This window comes from Dermacentor silvarum, chromosome 1, assembly GCF_013339745.2.
Source record: "Dermacentor silvarum isolate Dsil-2018 chromosome 1, BIME_Dsil_1.4, whole genome shotgun sequence".
NCBI classification, from domain to species: Eukaryota; Metazoa; Arthropoda; class Arachnida; order Ixodida; family Ixodidae; genus Dermacentor; species Dermacentor silvarum.
Genome location: NC_051154.1, coordinates 100,676,040 through 100,691,315, shown reverse-complemented (window position 1 = coordinate 100,691,315; position 15,276 = coordinate 100,676,040). Strand labels below are relative to the sequence as shown.

The 15,276-nt window shown below is 43.8% G+C and overlaps 1 protein-coding gene across 1 annotated transcript in view; it reads right to left on the bottom strand.

Moving 5' to 3' along the window:
- The window catches only part of LOC119452129 (putative ATP-dependent RNA helicase TDRD12), a 215,813-nt gene that overhangs the window by 137,608 nt on the left and 62,929 nt on the right, over nucleotides 1-15,276 (bottom strand). The window contains exons 9-10 of the mRNA XM_049665961.1: nucleotides 8,959-10,229; nucleotides 8,807-8,872 (exon numbers count right to left, since the gene is read on the bottom strand). Of these exons, the coding sequence (XP_049521918.1) occupies nucleotides 8,807-8,872; nucleotides 8,959-10,229 (1,337 nt within the window). The remainder of the gene's footprint in view (nucleotides 1-8,806; nucleotides 8,873-8,958; nucleotides 10,230-15,276) is intronic.

Below are 15,276 nucleotides of genomic sequence, written 5' to 3'. Positions count from 1 at the left end.
CTTAAAATATTTCTATCTCTGCTGTTAATGAACTAATTTGACAAATTCTTGCAGTAGAACACTCCCTAGAGGGCACGCAACAACTTCCGTGCATCACCAAAATTTGCAATGTGGCCTGGTGAGAGGTCCTTGAAGAGTTTTCTGGGGCCTGTAGTGCAATTACGATGACACTGTGTCTGGCATTTATTAAAACTGAATATTCTGTTACCGTATTTACTCACATAATGCTCACACAACACCACATTGACCACATTGGCAAATTAGAATGCCTTCCTTCCTCGAGCAATCATCGCACCTTCGAAAATTTCTGCAGACACTGTCACCTGCTTGTTCCGGTTGGTGATGATTGAGCCAGGCAACCGAGCCAAGGTGTCTGCCATTTTTTTCCAAACCTTTTCTGATAGCAGTACACAGCACACGGGTGTTTAAGATTCTCTTCATCCAGCAACAAAAAATGCAAACACGTGCACAATTTCACTATGTAAGCTGATAATGTAACTTGATGACTGAGAAATAGGGACATTTAGCAATTAGTTCAGCAAATAAAGGGCCTTTGCAGTTCATGCTTGTGTGGGACTTGTGCTCTTATTAGTGCTGCGTGGAAGTATTTTTTTTTAATTTTTTTTTTGAGCTTACAATGGCTGGCACGAGCACCTCGATTTACGGCCACTTCATTTTTCTGTTTAGCACTTGGAACACTCTCACTGAAAATTCCCCTGTGTGCGTAACTATCGCACCACAAACTTCAAATCAATTTGGCACAAAAAAAAAAAAAAGAAGTGTGACCATTATGCAACGAAATACGATAAGCTGGCCTAATTAGACACACTGAGCTAGTATATTAGCTTCTGTGTGCTCTGCTCAGTGCATCCCAATAAATAAATAAATAAATAAATAAATAAATAAATAAATAAATAAAAGCCTAATCTTATAGGCATTGCACTAGGGCCATATTCTCGATAGACCACTTGCAGCAACGCTTCACTTTTGTGCAACTTCACAGCCACTACGACACTTCTCTGAGTGACAAGCATTCCACTTATATACTCAAGAATTGTGCTACATGAAAATAGTACCAACAAATGCTTGGCACTTCTTTCCCAATGCCCACCTCCACTTGGCAAGTGCACTCTGGAAGTGATGTTACCCAAAAAACCAATATGGCTCCTGCTGGTACACAAACCCACACATAGAGGGTCACTTCAGGATACAAGAAATGTGTACAGCAGAAGATTTTTCCAGGCAAAACACGTGCACTCGAACTCATCATATAAAACATGTATAAATCCAACTATTGCTTATATCGAACAGATGCCGAATCACCAAGAGAATCACATGTATTTTAAACTTCACATATCGACCTAATCGGACATTAAATGGAAATATCAAGCTCCGCAGCATCAGGCTGCACATATCAAAGGCAGGTGGCAGGCTTTTCTGCAGTACACCGGCAGTCGTAGTGGCACAGGCAGTGCCTTCAAATCCTGCATGGGTTAAAGCACCGAAAGCAAAGCTTTAAACGTAGCGATATAGCCAATCTGTTGTTTGTGCTCGCGCTATGTGCTGTTAGCAACAGTTCGTTTTCCTCATGTGCTAGTGCGTGGTGCCATTGCGTGTCTGACAAAAAAAAAAAAAAAAAAACGACGCTGTGCCAAACAGCATGATACTCGACAAAGCTTTTCTCGCCACTTTTATAATAAAGTTGGTTTAATAAAAACATTTGTGCAAATTATTTATTTCATCCTAATGATCATTCCAAAAATTGAGCGGTATTTGGTGGTATTCACTTAAACGTTCTAAATAAGTTTTAGTTCAATCATGAGCTGCCAGCCAATAAACCGCCATGTTTATTGGCTCGTTTCACTTCCAATTCTATATGTTCAATTTGGACTACCGTATTTTCCGGGCTATAAGTCGCACCTTTGTATAAGTCATACCCCCCCCCCAGTTTTTCCAGGGAAAAAAACCCATGTATATAAGTCGCACCGATGTATAAGACGCACCTTGTTCGTTCCGTAAGCGATTTAAAAAAAATTAGTGACGTGTCACTCCATGAACGTGGGTCGCACGCAAGCGTATGAGTGCGATACCAATATAATTGCGATAGGAATGATACGGACACTCCAGGCGCATTCCTGCCATCATGATTGCCGCGATATTCCGTATGAAGTAAAAGGGCGATAACATCATCGCCGCGTGCCGTATGCTGTACGAGCGAGTGAAAGCATGCGACGGTGAGCCGAATCAAGCACAAGGGAGGAGGAATGCGGGAAATCAACGCAGGAGAGAGGTGGGGGTGCCTTGTACTCTGGTAGCAACTGCGTAGCTTGCGCCGCACCGCTTCTTGAAAGCGATTTGCAGATGCGATGACTTCGTGGTCGGTCGACTCGCGGTCGGCCTGCTGCCGCTTCCATTGCTGCTCCGTCCTTGTTGCATGGCGCTCGGGAACTTGGACACGAGAAGAACCCAGTACCTCGATAGCGCACACAGAAAATGTAGCAATTAAGTGGCAGAGGAGGTCAACCCAGCACGCTTTGCGCCTGTATTCTGATAGTGACGGTAGTTTACCAAGAAAAAAAAAAAAAAAAACATACATATGTTGCACCATTCTATAAAACGCACCGATGAAAATTTCAGAAAGAAAACTGCGACTTATACACTGGAAAATATGGTACATCAAATTATTTTGCAATCACTAGTATTCAATATAACAAAGTTCAACTGTAGCATCACAATGTGGTCAGGGCCAATAAAAACCAGGACAATGTGAAACTTGAAGCCTTTAAATCAAATTGAATATTGTCAAAAAAAGAAAAAGAAAGAAAGGAACAAAAATAATGATTCAAGCATACCAAATGCAAAAGAGAAAGGATGTAAAAGAGCAGAAAAAGCATGGTTCACATCCTTCAAAATTTGTAATGCAGTTCATGAGCAGAGGAAAGTATACTGCGTTTCATACATAGCAGGCAACACTGCTGAAGCTAAGCAACTAGTGCAATCATACAAGGCTCACTCCGCACATTTCGCAGTGCAGTTTTTGATCTGCGACACTTTCTACAAGGTAACTACTTTATGTAGTATTACAACTACAATTTGTTGACAAGGGTTTACGTCAAATGCGGTATTATTTGCACAACTTGGTGCTTCCAATATGTGGCGTACTATGCTTTTGCTCCCGAGTACAAGTGATGTGCTTTGGCCATTGGTCTGAGAAAAATATCACTCCACTCGTTTGGTGGTAAATACACATTTCATGCAATAAAGAAGTCTTATTTTGCAACATAATAGAAGTACGAGATTTATCTTTTGCATCGAATTGCATGACACATGCCTAATCTTTTATTCCGTAGTTGCAGATGCAAGCAGTGAGCAATCCCTAGCCTTCACAGTGTCGCCTGCTATGTATGATACGGAATATAAAAAGGGATAAAGCTGGGGAGAACGTAATAAGAAAAAAGCAACAAATTGCGATAATTAGTACACATTTAGGGCACAATAAGATTCACAATACTTTTCTCACATAAAAGTGCTTTCAGAGTGGTGACTACCACTTATGATTCAATCGAGATGATGAGAAGATTGTCACAGTGATGGCCAGTAACCAACATCACTAGTACCAGCAGTTCTATGCACATTAGCACAGGACAGTAATAATAATGCAACAATACAAGAGAAAAAAGCTACACAGATGTATGTGGAAAGCACAGATTGTCATATACCAATAGTGAAAATGACAGCAAATGCCACATAGAAATGTCACCTAGTAGATAATTCTACAACCTGCATCATAGCAGTAATGCTAACATAAGAGGATCACACTGCCCAAGTGAATTAAAACTAAGCAAAAATTGGGGTAATAAACCTGCGAACAACCAGAACACCAAACTGACTTTATCCATTTTTCCTGACAGCATAATGTCACTTGCAGAAAGGACTCTTATTTGGAAGACAATTTGGAGGAATGGCCGAGTATTTCTAGCTGAGTCCATGGGTATCTGACAGGGACTGTCTACCGTATTACAAAGACCTATGTTGTAGCACAATAGAAAGCCTACCATTTGAAGTGTCTAAACATGCAGTAGTTGCTTTAAAAAGCAAGTAGAAAATGTTCAGACAGAATTTTTCTATCTGCATGGTCTGTTAAAACTGTGTACAGATGCCCACAACACTGAGTACTGGATGTGATGTCGATTCCGTACAGGTAAACATGAGACTAAGTGAAGGGGTTTCCGTAGGAATGGCTACTTTGTGTTAAACACTGAAATTAAAACCATAATAGCTTCCTCAGCCCGTAATCTGCTGCATATGTCACTTTTTTTTTTCTTAGTCACCTATAATGTGATGCATTTCCTAAAGGCTTAAATTCAAGCCTTTTGTGCAGCAATCTAGCAGGCACATTGAGATAACGAATACCTACATTGGTGTTGTGAAGATGCTGGCATGCCTTAAAGGGTCCCTGAAACGGTTTGGACAAATTTTGTAGACGTGTAGGATACAGCTGAAGTAAAACATTCGCATCACAATTTAAGAGAAGCGTCTCATATTAAGAGAGCCGTGGACGATTACAAGTTGCCCTCCTCCCTAGCCATGCATTTCCTCCTCAACTCGTTCGCCGAGTGATCGGGGCTAAGCTCCGCCTTCGCTGGCTCTACGTCATGTTGTGACGTACGTTGTCTACTTCCGGTTGTCTTGGAGCCAGCGCACGAAGACTCTCCAAACTCTCCGCTAGCCGCCCGGTCGTTGATCCCCAGCGAGAGATCAAGCAGCGTTCGCTGCGAGCGTTCTGTTACAGTGCCGAGCGTGTCTGGTATTCCGGTAACCACAGGCGGGCTGGGTGTTTTGACGGATAGCCAGAGGCGTAAACTAAAGACCCTCCATACCACTGCGATGAAGGAGCTTCGTAGACGTACGTGAGCGGCCTGATCGGCATGCACGGTCCAGCCATCTGGTGGCGCAGAGCTTAAACAGCCAAATGCAGATCTAATATCCCTGTAACCAAGTGTAAAACACTTGAAACATATAAAGAGACAACGTGTTCAATATTACGCTCTTGCCAAAAATTTGAGCCAGCAGCAAAGCAGAAAAACTTGGTTACTGCTATATTAGCTGTTTGTTTGGTTGAGCTTTGTGCCACCAGGTGGCTGCACCGTGCAAGCAGTTCACGTTTGCCCCTCCGTTCATCACGTAAAACGTGGTAAAACGGCCAGTACACTTATGCTTGCGTTCACCTGAATACCGGACAAGCTAAATTCTATTGTGACAATCCTTCGATGTGAAGTGACGGCCACAAACGCGTAGATGCTGGCGCGTTTGGATACCGTCAGTCCAATGCGCTGTAGCCACTAAGCTCGTCTGCTACCTTGCAGCGGGGCACGATGTCGTAGCTTGACATGTCGCCGATCGCTACGTTTGCAGCCCACAATGCAAGGGCGAACCATGGTGCTTGCGAAAAGAAAGAACAAGACCAACACTGACCGCTCAGATCTCGTCAACACGGAGCACGTTGTAACACAAGCAGACGACACTTGCTGTGGGCCGGAAGTGCTTTTTGTGCAGTGATACATGTCCTTGTGCGTTCTCTTTCTGTTACTTTCTTTTTGCAGTGTGGGGATTCGCGGCTCTCACGCGTCTCCTGTAATCCGGCTTCACCTAGCTAAGTGCCGACGGCGGTCATGGTGGTTGCGGCGCATTGCGAGAGATGGCACGAGTGTCGCGATGCTGGCGCCACCGGGCCGCGGGGTGACTTGGGAAAAAGGGGTCAACGGCGCTTCCTCTTTGGCTGGGGATCGGCGGCCAACACGCACGAACGCTTCGTGCGTGCGCCGGCCCGCTTCGCGCGACCGTCGCGCGAGGCTAAGAGCAGGACACCGGTTTGGACGAACCGGTTTGGATCTTTCGAGCGCGCCACCGTTCGCGTGACCGTACACGTGAACGACGAGGCGATGGTGCCATAGCATGGGGCGAACGTATTCGCTCGCTATCGGGTCGCGGTGAGTCGGACTTCCTTGATTTGTCGCGCGCCCATGTGAATGTTCAATTGGTAGTAATTCGGCTAGTGTGCATTAGTGTATGAAAGGTGCAATAAATGCCCTTTTGATTGTTTGCACTACTGTGTTGTCGTTCCTTTGTCCCAAGAGCATGTGTGAGACCCCACAACAGAAACAAATTAACTAACATCTAAACTATTAAGAACAACATTTGTTCGAAATAATGTTGGAAAAATTATTGATGACGCGCCCTGAGCAGCCAATCGGATAGCTGGCCCAGTGACGTATTCTGGGCAAATCGCGTCATCTGGGCAAAAAAATCAGCCGCTTGGCGTGCTGCAATCGGTAGCGATGTACATTTTTAAAACTTTATAATAAATTACACGCTTTACATGGAGGGCTTAGATGCGTCACTTAATGATCAGAAGGACCTACTGAACGACTCAGTATGTTTGTACACAATCGTAAAAATCGTTTCAGGGTCCCTTTAACTGCACAATGCATTATTGACATCCTCAATATGACTGCAACACTTGCACCACTCTCATAATGCTACTCACACTGATGCACATCACCATGACAAGAGGGCAAACTATGAATGCACCACTCTGTCTGCACGAAGGCAGCGGCACTTTTCGACACAAGATAACTAGAAATAGGAAATTACTTAATGAGATAAAGAAAAGTTATCAAAAGCCCATGAAATACAATTTTAAGCAATGCAGCAATGTACATAAGCAATACAAATCTCCCTGCATGGGTTTTAGGTGAAATGAGAGTACACAGTTTGGTTTACACTATTTCACTATCAAGTGATGCCACATGTAATTTTTGCACCCACTTTCAGGCCCAGAACTAAAAATACAATTCCTTGTTTATGGAATAACAGCATGCTCGTTTTCATTATAGTGACAGAATTTTGTCATTCCTGCCACAATCCAAAGGCATGCTGACCTAAGCGGTACACAATCCCTTTGTAGCCACGATACAGCTACTACTTGCATGACTGTTTGCTCCAATGCTAAAAGTACCTGAAGCAAACATTCAGGACAACCAGATATCAAAATTTAGGATTTATTAATTCGATTTATGTTAGAAATTTATTATTCACACACCCATGGTGAAATAAATTAAGAACACAAAATGACATGCACGTACAGTATCTGCACATTACAAAAAATGCACAACTATGCTAATCAAGTACATGCTTAAGTTCAAGGCCTGCATATGTAGCCAACCACTTTCCTTACATGTTATTAGCTAGCAATCCTACACCATGCACTGTGCAGTCTTTGTAGCTTCTGCTAAAAAAAAAAATTAAACAGACAAACCAGCTGAAGCACACAACAGACACCATATTTTTTTACAAAGCAGAAAACCAACTAGACACACACCAGACAACTGTAGTTGCCTCCTCTGACTAATGTTACATAATTAAGAATTCCCTCAAGCAATATAGAACACAACCACCAGACAAAAGATGCAGTTCCAGAAACATATGAAGAATGACTATATCCAATAGCTGCCACAATATTCATCTTCGAAAAGCATTAACCACATCAAAGAAGCATCAAAAAGCATTGATGACTCATGAATGCATTCATGTTGAGTGGTAAAGAGTTAAAGGCACTAATAACTTGCAATGCTGGCAAAAGGAAATGCAGACAATGGCCTCGAAACATTCAACATACTGCTACACATATACAGCTACATCAAATAATGGCACTGCGTTGGCATAATAAAAACGTTCATTGTTTGAAGTGCACATACATTCATTGACCTGCTAAAGGAGCACCATGATATTCTTGATTACATTTTGGCAAGAAATAGTCAAATGCACAAATGGCAAGTCCTGAGGGGATCCATTTATATTCTTTACAATACGTATATTTGTATGCAGCATAACACCAGTCGTTTGCAAATAGAAGATTTACTGTTGTGCAGCCAGTACCCATTTTTTTGCCTCATTCCAACATCATGTTACAGTAAATGTAACATCAATGTTAACATCAATGTTACATCAATGTTACAAGTAAAAAGGAAATTCTTGCTCCACCTATTGATATATCTTATCAAATATGCATCTCAAATTAGTCAGCCACAATGCTTGTTTTGCCACAAGTGTCTAGCTAACTAATATTTGCATATTTATGAGCTTCAGGTAACTGTATTGAAAGGATGCACAAAGCAGGCTTCGTGGTAGTATTTTTGTAAACTTTGAAGAAAATATGCCTTATAAACGCTGCCTTCAGAGTCATTTAATTAAAAGTTGGAAGTCTCCACAATACTTTGTGCATTGTTTTACACACACTTGACACAGTGTATTGCAACTGTCACAAGGAAACTTCTAGTATTTATTAAACAGCAGCATGGGTGCATAATTTCCTGTCTGCACAGATGTCATACTGTCAGTCTGCAGCATAATAGGATGCCAATAGACATCTTTTACAGTTTTGTATAATGCCATTCATACTAATGCAGCTGTTTGAAGGCTACAGCTGAATAATGCCATTCGTACTAATGTAGCTGTTTTCAGGGCTACCAGCTGAGCTGCCCAAACTATTGACTTAACTTCAGATTCTATATCCCATGCACCAATTAAGAAAATGGGTGCAGAGATTTTTTCACTGGTTTGAATGTTTCAATAGAATGCACATATTAGCACACATAATAAATATGCCAGACGACAAGCATATTTTAAGGAGATATCCAAATTGTCCCCATTTTTACTGCTAGGTCCCAGGTAAAAATGATAGAGGGAATGTCTTTACATAAAGCCTTAATTACCAGCACAAAGTCCCATATAAATGCCAACTCACCTGGTTACTGCTGCTACCAGGACATGATAGCGAACTTCCAGCAAACACATCATTTATCTTTAGTGCCTGAAAGTTGGGAGGAAGCTGTGATGATTAAACAAGGTTTTTTGCACAACTTACATGAGACTCTCTAAGCTGCTAAAATTTCCTACCGGCACTAAGTCTGTAGTTGCATCAGGCTTGGGAGAATTTGCCAGATTGTCACCTTGAGTTTTAGATGAGCAGCTTTGCAATGGTGCCACATACAATAAACGTCCTTTCTTTTCCAACAGGTCCTTCAGCCGACTGGCCTTGGTCACCACTTGAGAAGAGTAGTTATCACCATTATGTACAGTGCGTTCAGGCTGGCTGCTGCCACTTAGCATGTAGGGACACTCCTGTGCAAAGCTATTTTGCTGTGAGCTTAGCGACTGTGATGAAAGCGGAGAAGTGTGTTGGCCTGGTGAGTGGCTTGATGCCAGTTTTCTCAACAGTGCATGACCACGCCCTGCAGACTGGTATGCTGATAGTTCAGGTATGCCTGCAAGAGGACTTAGGCCTTTCACATCAGCTGCACAGACTTCAGAGGCCAATGGTTCACAAGTAAATGCTGCTTCAGTGGACACTGCACATTTTTCAGTAAGCGTATCTGGTGCATGCACCTTGGTACTGAAACTCAAATCAAGGTTTTTTGGCAAAGGCATCTGACTTTGTTCAAAGGGTGAACTAGTACTTGATGGACTGGGAGACAAATGGAGCAACCGAGCTCGACCACGAGCTCTAGGTTCCCCAAACTGGCTGGCACCAGCTGGTTCAGGAGTCTCAGATGTTGGTTCCAGCTTAGATCTGACACTGACAAGCTGTGGCATTGGAGGTACTGATGACAGTGGGCCTGGGCTGTCAGGAGAACAGAATGTTTCAGCCTCCCCGAAAACTCTAGGTGGAGTGCCGACCACAGTAGGGGTATAAGAGCCATCATCCTCGCTTTCCTCACTTGAACTGGGTTCATCAGCCTCCACATATTCTCTGCCCCTGGCATCAGACTCATGGGATGAGCTGTCACCCTTAAGTTCCCTGAGCTTTAGCATTAAGGCAAGGCCTCGGCCAAGACCAGGCAATGTGGGAGGTGTGTCTGTGCCTGATGAAGATGCATCAATGGAAAGGGTGGTTGAGGACAATGACGACTGTTCTGGAGAGCTTGCACCACTAGCAGAAATGGACTCTGATGGAGACACGTCTGATATACACACTTCCAAAGGAATGCTTGCTATACTGCTTGAAGAAGTGTCGTAGACACTGTCGAGGACATCTTTCAAAGCTGCAGAAACACTCTTGCTCTGGATGTCACGCCAAAAGATGGCATTTTCCGAAATGCCTTCATTTTGTGATCCCTCCGCTGATTGCTGATTATTTTTGTCAGGTCTGTCGTTATCCAAAATGACATCTAAAATAAAAGTAAAGAAAGAAATATTAGCACAAGAAATGCATACCCAAGAACTGCATACAAAATAAAAACAAAGTATATATTATTTCACAATATATAAACGCATTATCTTAAAAGGAAAAAAAATTAACGAAAAAAAAGGCGTAAACTGCAAAACTCCAAAGCACCATGAGTAAACAATCATATGCAAACAACAAAATCAAATATATGTATAACCTGAAAACTATGTTTGCATTAGCAGTTACCGAACTATGAAGGCCCTTAAAGAAACAAGCAGCACTACTTTTACTGGTGGCCTCTTTTGGAACAAAGGTGCACCAGAACACATATTCACTGACTGTGCATTATTTTGCTGTCTAGAGTAATTGCTCATGGCATGCAAGACTGCATGCTGCCTAAGAGGCAGCAAAGCATTTTCAATGCCAGCGGTATTCCACTTAGGAAGAAAGGTGGCAGAAGACATGCCGCATTCTTAGTTGTGGTGACATTTTGAAGGAATATAAAACATGTGATGTTGGCCAAATGAGCTTTAAGGAATCTAATGTCAAGGTTGCTTTTCTTTGTGTGCTGTGGCTACCCCACAACTGTATGCAACTATTAAACCCGACAGCGACATGTAAATACAGGCTTGTAACACTAGCACACAAAGTTGAAAAGCCATCAAATAATGCCATGGCAGTGAAGCTTTGCAAGGTCTCTTCTGCAACCACCAATTAAACAATGTGGCAAAAGGCACAATCTACACATGAACCTCCTGTGGCTATACACAATGTGCAGACATTCGGTCCATTCGATTAGCCCTGCACTTTGTGAACTGCAAATCAGCACCAGTTCCATGCAGGTGCACATCTAGCAGTTCTTGCACGGGCCCTGCACTGCCTCACTCTTAAGTAGAAGGAGTGCTATGAAGTCATTTTGCACTAAGCCTGTGTTGGGAGTGATGAATGGTGACATGCCGATGACACCACATTCCACTGGTGAAATGAACAGCGAGGTAGAGCACGTCCTCAACTAGTTCAGGAAGTGGAGGCAGATGGAATGAAACTATTGAGAGCTTCATGTGTCCCTGTTTCCACATGAATCTACACACAGCAAAGCAGCGCACATAATCTACCAAAACACTCTGCAGCATTTTCCGAGCACGTCGAAGACTGAGCTCCAGAAACAAATCTTGTGCACTGAAAAGTATTAGTGAAAGCTAAACACACAAACCTTGGTAATTCAAAATACTTTGGGCATGACCTCACTAAACCTGCATAGAATTCCAATTGTAAAAAACCTGCTAATTTCATTGCAAATCGGTTATGCAATAGGTAATTCAGACAGTGATAACTCGTGCCCCCTGCCATGGCAAAGCTGCAGTGGTTGGTGACTGATTGACTCTGCCCACACCAACTTAACGTAACATTTCCCCCCTCACCTTTTCTATTCACTCACTCCTTATGGCCTCCCTCTTGTCTTCCATGGAAATTTTCTCGATTCACTCACCTCATTTTCCTCACTGGCACTATCAGCATTTGTTGCACGACAAGAGACAGCATTTTCATTGGCACTTTAAGATTTTAGAGACTGAAGCAAATTGAATACTGTAGACACATGTTACAACGGACCGTTTAATCCAAAATTAGGACGGCAGTATGATGTGAAAGAGAATTCCACATATACTATCGCCTAGCGTTTAAATATTGCAATGCAGAGGCCACTGCGATGTAATTAGAAATAAGAAACTAAACAAAGAAAAATGGATTTACAAAGATATCATAAACACTAACAGGACATTTGGAAAATTGCTGTCCACCGTTTCCCCAAAACTGGCTGTCACAAAATGTCAGCTTCCCAGCAAAACGGCAAAATTTTCCTGTCGCAAGAAAATGGGTTCCAGTGATATTTGTGCTGCTGCGGCCAGTTCGCTGCCATGCTGGCCAACCCAAGCACTGCAATGAGACTCAAGGTGCACTAGCGCATGCGCCTCCACCATCACTACTGTGCTGTCGCACTACCAACGTGCACGTGCAACCCACCAGTGAAGAGTTAAAAGTTAGAATGTCTTCAGATATGCATAAACGAGAGAAGAAGGGGTACCTAGGGGCTCGATTTCGTTAATCATGACCACTTAAAGCCAACAGACAATGAAGCCAAGGAAAGCATCGGGGAAATTAAGTGTGGTTGAAATTGGAATGTAGGAAATAATGAAAAAAGGGAAATGAAAGTGGACAAAAAGATAACTTGTCACCGGCGGGAGCTGAACCCGCAACCTCCGCATCACGCGTGCGATGCACTACCAATTGTGCGTCTACTAACTTGGGTATTTACGTTAACTAGATCTAGCCCTAGAAGTGTTAGCCAGCGCCACTCAGAACCATAGTGGGCGAAGTGGAACATCCTTTTTAACGCTATGGTGTCACGAAACAAGAGATCTTGGGAGAGCAGGCACGTGGCTAATAAACCCTCGCATGCTACCTAATGACATCAAGGCTGCCACATTCGAGACCCTCGCAATGAATAAACGAGAGAGGAAGGGGAACCGAGGGGCTCGACTTTGTTAATCATGACAACTTAAAGCCAACAGACAATGAAACCAAAACAATAATGTGTTTGGCTTTAAAAGCAACAAAGCCAACTTGACACACTGTCAACACACTGTCATACTTCATTATACTTCATTAAAAAAAAAGAGTTAGAGTCTGGGGTTGTGCGCGCCAAAACCATTACAGTAGAACCCTGCTAATACGTTTTTCACGGGACCATAAAAAAAAAAAAAAAAAAAAAAAAACGTAAGAGCCAGGAAACGCAAGAGCCGAGAACAGGAATAATTGAGAAATGAGAGTAGTGTTGAACTGCACGCAATATTATTTTCATTCTTACGAGTGAAAAAAGTTGCGTTTCTCCCAAAAGCCGAAGCATCGATTGCGACAGCAAATAGTAGACAGCTATACAAAGTAAGGATACTAGTTTTATCGTCCGTATAAACTTGTAAACATTCGCTTATTAACTATATTAACAAGCATGGTGTCAGCACCCACAGGCAAACATGAACGCATCACTCGAGCGTGGACACGCGCTGTCAAACGCTGGTGTGAGGAAGCACCACTGCAGCAGCGAGCGGAGTGACCTTCGTGCTGTTGTCAATTCCTTCAATGCAACCCGAGTGCAGCAAACACACAGCACGCACAAAGCTACGAGCCGCCAACGCACCTACACTGCCTAGACTCTGCCCACAACGCAGACAGCTCTATGCGTAAAAATCAATTTCAGGGCCACAACGCGTCATAGACACCATCTTTAGATAGCAAATACGGATCTCAACGGCCATGCTTTTGCTGGCGGAAACCGAAAATACGTCATAAGTGTCGCCCCCGGCACCTTGGGCGGCGAATCCCATCGTCAAGCCACCAAGCCAAGCGACATGAAAAGTCAAAATGGCTGCTCGAGCCAGCGCGGGGTGGCGGTTTGCAACGCGTGATGCGGGAACGGTGCCACAGTTGCGACGCAACAGTGGGGTTACCAATGCATTGGGTTTATGGGAGCTATGCCAGGACCAGCCGAAAACGACGTAACAGCGGGGAAAACGCAGCACCCAGGAACGTAACAGCGGAGTTCTACAGTACATGCTTAAAGGGACACTAAAGTGAAATAAAAAGTCAGGCTGAAGTGATAGAGCAATGCTCTAGAACGTCCCAGGCGTCAATATAATCGCGAACAGAGCTCTAGTAATCGAGAAATTGAGGTAAATGTAGGACATGATAAGAGACGCCCCAGGGACATTCCGGTACTTACCCGATGACGAAGGCACTCCTAAAAAAAGATATGTCACTAGTACTCAACCGCTCGTATTAAAAAGATTGTTTCGTTGTATTATAAGACGGAAAAAAATGCTACTTGTCTACTTCTATTAGATTCTTAGAAAAAATTGCCTTTTTGGCGTTACACTTGATAACGACGCGGGCGGTCAAAAGGTTTCGTTTTCGCTCGACTGTGCCGCGCTCGCTTTCGAGTTTCAGAAGTTTCGTTATCGCATAGTACTGCGCTCATGGAGGAAAATCTTTTCCTTCCTCCATGAATGCGCTGGTTTTGCTGGCTCGCTAAACTAGCACTTGAATTTGCTAGCAGCTTGAGAGTCGCGACGGCGCGTCGACGGTGACCAGCTTCGTCGTCCGACATCGATTGCAGGAGTCCTTGCTGCTTTTGCGCTCGGAAGAGCCGATGTCGAGGCCGCCGTCGTAGTAGGCAACGACGCCGGCAGCGCGAGCCCCCAGCAGCATGTCACGCTCATCCGAGCTTAAATCACTAAAATCGAGCCCAGCATCGCAAGCCAATGTGTCGTTGTCAGGGTCGTCAACTAGTTGGTCAACTGCGGCGAGCGGCGACGATCACCATGTTGACAATTCGGCGCGCGCTTTACCTTCCGCTTTGGTGGCTAGCCACTATACTTCCGCTTTCGCACTGCCGTCGGCTCTGTCTTGGCTGTGTCTAGCCGCGCGTTTGCGTTCTCCGGAAAACAAAAACAAAAAAACATAGCGCTGTTTTACTCACCGGCAGCACAACGTCACGATATGGCCATCACGTCACCACTCCTCGCTCGGGCGCGCGATTTGAATTGCGATTTGAATTGCAAGCAAGATTACCTTGGTTCTCTCCAGCTTCGTGGCATTTGCAAATTTTTAAATCTTGGGGCATGATAGTTGCGACACCCCCTGTATTGTATACTTCCTTTCCGGCAGAACGGACTGTACGCTACTCGGCAAATTAAACGCCATAATCGCACCGCATGACGGTTGGCGCTTTTTGCACCATCAGTCAACAATGTGTGATCACGGGGTATCAAATTCGTCACAAAGGTTCTGGCTATCATTGTTAACAACAATGTTTCAACTCGGTGGACCGAGGGCTTGTAGATGGTGCAAAAATTGTTCGCAGCGATGCCCTCGGAGCGTTGCCTTTCAATCGCTGAGCACTGTACCTTCATCGCTACCTCTGCGTGCAACGGCACCTTTGCTTGCGATTTTTGACTCGCCGCAGTGCACCCAATAAATATGGCTTTGCGCTG